General features: G+C 39.5%; 1 protein-coding gene across 1 annotated transcript in view; it reads left to right on the forward strand.

Moving 5' to 3' along the window:
• The window catches only part of LOC103811649 (CD2-associated protein-like), a gene marked incomplete at both ends in the record, with an annotated part of 25629 nt that extends 20962 nt beyond the window's left edge, over positions 1-4667 (forward strand). The window contains 2 exons of the mRNA XM_009084635.1: positions 32-132; positions 4547-4667. Coding sequence (XP_009082883.1) covers positions 32-132; positions 4547-4667 — 222 coding nt within the window. The remainder of the gene's footprint in view (positions 1-31; positions 133-4546) is intronic.
• Between the last annotated feature and the right edge of the window lie 1198 nt (positions 4668-5865).

Below are 5865 nucleotides of genomic sequence, written 5' to 3' on the forward strand. Positions count from 1 at the left end.
GTTCTTACTTTTGCCATTTCCCTTGAATCAGGGTCCAAGAAGAGGCAGTGCAAAGTGCTCTTCGAGTATGTCCCACAGAATGAGGATGAGCTGGAGCTCAGACTGGGGGATGTGATTGACGTGAGTGAAGAGGTAAGCTGTTTTGCAGAGCTGATCATCTCTTTATGTGGCCAAAAAATCAAATTACTTTTTTGACTGATTACTTAAATTACAAGCATGTTGGAAAAATATATGGGAAGTAGTGTTTTTGCAGCAAAAGCTAATACTTTAGGAATTCTTTCTCTCAGCATCTAATTCTAAGTCAGTGAGTGCTAGGTGTTTACAAGAAGTATTTGATCATCATGGCAATAAATTGTGATCTGTTACACAGATCCATTTTTTGAAAGAGTATGACTGTTCTTTCACCCTGTGTGTTCCTTGTTTTTAGGATACTTACGTCAAAACTGGTGGGCCAGTTACCTTTGAGTTTACATACTCTAAATTGCTTTAGGTGAAAAATGTTATTTGACTTGATTTTACAGTTTCATGCTCCTTTGTAAACTCATTGGAACTTTGAACTAATAGTAACAATATTCAACTCGGAAGTCTCTACCTGTAGTACAATATGCTTCAGCCCACTTGCACAAAAGTATGGAATATACAAATGCACAACATGTTGTTATTTCTATTGCCTTCCTTTTCCATTGGATAAGAAATAGCTGAAGTTATGTCTCAATGTTCAGACTTTGGCATTGGCCCTATGTGTTTGATTGGGGGGTTGGAATGGGGGGTTCATATCTATTCCTACCTGCTTGCTTGGTATCTGTTCCGTACAATAGCACTTGTGGGAGGCTTGAATATGTGGGAAGAGTGTCTTTTCCAAAAGTGAAATCTGTCAGGGAAGTTGTGGAAAAGATTAGAGTGGTTGTGCAAGGAACCTTTTCAGAACTGGGTGGAAAACCTATGCACAGCAGGCCCTGACCTTCACTGGTGCCATCTCTTCTTACTGCCTCCCTGAGGCTCTGAGGAAGGAAAATGAATCTTTCTATCCATGTGTTTGATAGTGCTTTTTAAGTAGCTTTGTGATACTGTGTTTTTCATGTGCATGACCCTCCTTTGAAGACAGAGTGCTAACCTGACGGTTGCCAGGAAGGATTCTTCCATTCTCTTAGCAAGGAAAAAGTTATGCCTTTGGCTGCATTTGCACTAATGCTTCTAGAATTTAGTATCTTGGAGTAAACAAAGCAAGTGACTTTCAAAACCTGCTCACTAAAATCACTGTCTCATGAATACCATTGTGCGTGGGTGTACGGAGTATTCCTGGGTAAGCTCAGCAGTTTGTATCTGTACTAGCAGTTGTGACTGAGTGGTCCACTGTGAGCATTCATCAGAGACAGCATGTGCAGTCTCTTATGCAGCAGAAGCTGCTGTTTTGGGTCACACATGGCACCATCTGGAATTATTTTGGGAGGGGTGAGCAGTGTGATGTATCAGAAATGACCAAGTAGCCAAACAGAATAAAAAGATAAAAGCATTTCCTCTTTTTTAAGGAAGCCTGGATTATATTTTATTCTCTTGGTATTTTTTGGTCTATCCCCATAGTTCATTTCCTAATGATTTAAAAATGCATATTTGTAGTACTCAAACTTTGCTACTTCAGAGAAAAACTGTTAAGCAAAATTTTAGACAAATGCTAGCAAGTAGAAGAATATTGCAGCTTAATGCAAGCACAGAGTTGTTTGTACACTGCTTTTATGGTGATGTAGAATACACATGACAGGTGTAGACTAGATCTGTCTGCTGCACGAAACTGTAGTGATGGGCCAGAAATGTGAAGAATGGTAGAAAGCACCATCCACTGGTTGTGTAATATGCTTGGATAACTTGTCTTAGGTAACTTGTCTTCACTACTTAGATTAATTATTCCCTTTCATTTGTCTAAGAAGGTGCTATGTATATATATATGCAGATAACTCGTAACTGTTACTTTAAGGAAAGATAATTTGGACACATTTTATGGGGAAAATAAAGTAAAATTAGCTCCATGAGGGGATCGGTTCTACCAGATAGCTGAGAATAATTTAGTATTTAGTCCGTGCAATTGTTTTCATAAACTGAGTAGTTACAACTGATGCTACTGATGGTAATCAAAGGTGGAGGCAGATAGGTTCAGAAATTAAATAGCTGATACTGAAGAGAGCAGAAGTAGCTTTTGGGGAAGAAGGCAATTGTGCTGTGTGCTGGCTGAATACACAGGGGCTTTTGTTTACAGAACATGTGGGGTTTACTTGTGAAAAACATGCACAAAGTGCACATGATAACTGAATCATTGCTGTAAAACCTTTGTTCCTCCTTTATATCTTCCCTCCTCTCCTGTGAGATGCAGCACTAAATGGATTTATTTTTGTAGTATTATACTTCTAGTATTTGCATGTTGTGTTACCAACCATAATCAAATTTCATATAACATCATTAGTGAACTTTTTATTAAAAAAAACAGCCAACTAGATTGGCAAAACTGCTCCTTCAGTCTTCCCCCCACACTTTGTTTACAAGTCTGAGTTTTTGATAGAAATAAACTGATGGGATTCACACTGAAAAAGAGTTCTGATGTGTGTATGAGAGCTGAACCTCCCTCTTGTGGAAATTGGATCATCTGGGAAGATTTTTAAATGGCAGAGAAGGGCTGTGAAATTGTCATCTTTTTTGCTGGTGCTAACAGATGCACAGATGTTCTCCACCAAACTGTGTAGAACTTCTTAAACCTGTTTTCTTCCTGTCACTTAAAGGTACCTTTTCAGAAAATACAGTTTCTATGTAGTCAGGGTTTTTTTAAGACTGCATGGTGAAGAGGCTGAAGCAGGTGTGCTGAAGAAGTTTTTGTTTTGTTCCTGAGTGTCTCTGAACTGGCATTGCTTTGCCTTGCAACTCTGTCAAGTACTTTGCTGACAGTATTTCTTGGTGGAAGAATAAATGAATGCTCAAGTTGTTCTCTGTATTGCAAGCATTAAAAGTCCCTTGTGGCTCCTGGGTATAGTATGGGTGAGGCAAGGCATTTGTATTTCAGTTTTCTGTCAGGTGTTATGCAAAGCTTGAGGTGCCAGAGCCTGGGCAGCACTTGCCAGTAGTCTGTGCTTGAAGTTTGTTTCAGAGTACTGTCCTTTGAGTTTGAACCATCCACAGCAAAGCTATATTTATGCACCAAGATGTCTTTAAAATAACACTGCTCTTTTCATTGCCTGTCTCTGTAGCTGCTAGGTTCTGTGTGCTCTCTGCTTGCCTGGAGGTAGGTTGGCATTTCAAAACTGTGCCTGTGTGTCAGGCGGAGTGACCTACAAAACAAGGATAAAAAAAGACAATGTAAACAACTGCTCTTGGGTTTGCTTTTTTCTTCCACTATTGTTTTTCTTTCTTATCTAAAAACAACTTTCCAGCCCCAGAGCAGGGCAACTGAAATGAAAGGTTTTGAAAATTTACCTTAATTATAGTTTTTAAGTAGTGCTCATTAGGTAAATAGATTGGATTTATTCAAGACACTTTGAAAACTGTTCATAAATTTCAAGAGTATAATTGTTACTCAGCCCTCTGGCATTGTTTTACCCCATCACCTCTGCCCGACTTTTGCTTGTGCTTTGGATCCTGGGGTGTTCCTGATAAATGTTCCACTAAATTTTGGAGTGTTTCAGTGTAAGCAGCACACCAGGAATTCAAGCACATAACTGAGCATTAGTCATTATGTTCCCTAATGCCTGAACAAGTTTACTTCCAGTGTGAAAATGAGATGTTTGGTGAATAACAAAGCCAACAAAATTTGGCCTACAACATACTTTTGTCCTTAGGACTGCTGTGTACCACCACAAAATCCTTGTGGACTCTGTTGGCTGCCCAGCTCAGCTGGAGAAGTCCTTGTGCCTGTGACACATTAGAATTAGGCTACGCTGTTCAGCCAGTTACCGCCTGCTAGAAGGAATGAACGGCTTTGTTTTCCATTACTCTGTGGTGTCTTTGAGGAATTTTCTCTCTTCTACCCAACATTATCTATAGAAATTTTATCTATGAAACTTGTGTCTTTTGATCAAAAGTGTTTGAAGCTGTTCAGTGGATACAAAGCCATTGGGAACAGGACTGGTGGAAACTGGACAAGGCAGAGGCAAAGACGGATGGATGGCAAGAATACATGAAAATTTCCATAGAAAGCCAGGCTAAAAGTTTCACTTCTATTTCATAAACAGTTTGATATTTTCTTCTGTCAGCTGCACAGTGCCTGTCGCTGTGTCTTACCTTGAGAAAGTGAATGAACGTTTTGCATTTTTTTTGTTTAATTGACATGAGGCTAATCTCATGTTTTAGGATCATTGCTATAGTGATGCAAATGAAATAATAAATTTTTTTCTTGCTCTTCTCATTGCCGACTGTTTCTACATATTTGGTAGGTTTCTTTATAAACTTGTCATGGTCATTTGAACTTTCCACAAGTTGTCTCTGAAGTTTTATAAGAGTATTATGGATGGAATTGATAGGAATTTCTCTTTGCTCTGTTGGTAATGTGCATAATATTTCTGTACAGGTAGAAGAAGGCTGGTGGAGTGGAACGGTAAATGGCAGGACAGGGCTGTTTCCTTCAAACTTTGTGAAAGAATTGGAATCAACAGATGATGGAGAAACACGGGATGCTCCAGATGACACAGGTGGTGTTCTGTTTATTACAAATCCTTAGCAAAGTCATTTTAGATTTCTGGTATAATTTGGAGTATTGGGGTTGTAGTACAACAAAAGCTGTAAAGATTTCAAGCTTCCTTAGAATGGTGAGTGTTTAATTTCATTCTAGAAGGTTGTGATGCCAAGAATGAAGATACCTGTCTTGCTCCCAGTACACTTCCAACATATTTGTAAGCTCAAGACCTTGACTGCAATTTTGTGTTCCATGTTTTATCACTAGGAATTCTATCATGTTCAGAGTTGAGGTTTTTTGTTAGTATTGGATATAAATTTATTCTTTTTATTAGCTTTTTTAGGTCATATTCTCACAGACATGATTTCTCTAACACAGAAGACTTAAGCATTTAACCAAGTCATTTGAGAATTAAAATGCCAATTGAATCAAAGCAGTATGGGGAGCCTCAACTTAAAATGAGGCCCGGGAAGGGAGCTCTGGTTCTTCATTATGTTTAATCTAACAATAGAATGTTTTTCAAGGCAGAATTTCCATTTGGCTGCTACTCTGTAGCTATGACAGTACAGCTCAGGCATAAGCAGACAGTCTCTGGCTGAACAGTAGTTAAGTGCTGAGTCGTGCCTGGCAGGTCTGTGCTTTACAGGCCATTACTTCCTTCCCTTGAAAGTGCACTTTAGAAACATTTCGGCCTATGAAAACCTGTTTGAAGGCTGGTGACTTGTGATACGATATTGCTGGAATAGGAGTGGGTTTTGGGAACATCATAACAGGAGTTAATTGATGCTTAAAGACAGCTGTGTAACATTCTAGGCAAACAGTGATGATTTTTTTGACCTTGTGGTATTGTGTACCCTCATTTATGAATGTTTGGTATTCATTGTTTCTAACAAGGGTTTGCTCAGATTTAGGGGAGAAGAGTCTGGTTTGAATTTTTTTTTTTTAATTGTGGAAATAGTTGCAATAGCATAAAACAAGAGTTGTTTGACACGAGCCGTCCCAAATTGGCGCTGGTGAGGCCACACCTTGAGTGTGCAATCCTGGGCCCCTCAGTTCAGGAAGGATATTGAGATGCTGGAGCGTGTCCAGAGAAGAGCTACGAGGCTGGTGAAGGGACTCGAGCACAAGTGCTATGAGGAGAGGCTAAGGGAGTTGGGATTGTGTAGCCTGGAGGAGAGGAGGCTCGGGAGACCTTATCGCCCTCTACAACTACC

This window comes from Acanthisitta chloris, unplaced genomic scaffold (assembly GCF_000695815.1).
Source record: "Acanthisitta chloris isolate BGI_N310 unplaced genomic scaffold, ASM69581v1 scaffold37931, whole genome shotgun sequence".
NCBI classification, from domain to species: Eukaryota; Metazoa; Chordata; class Aves; order Passeriformes; family Acanthisittidae; genus Acanthisitta; species Acanthisitta chloris.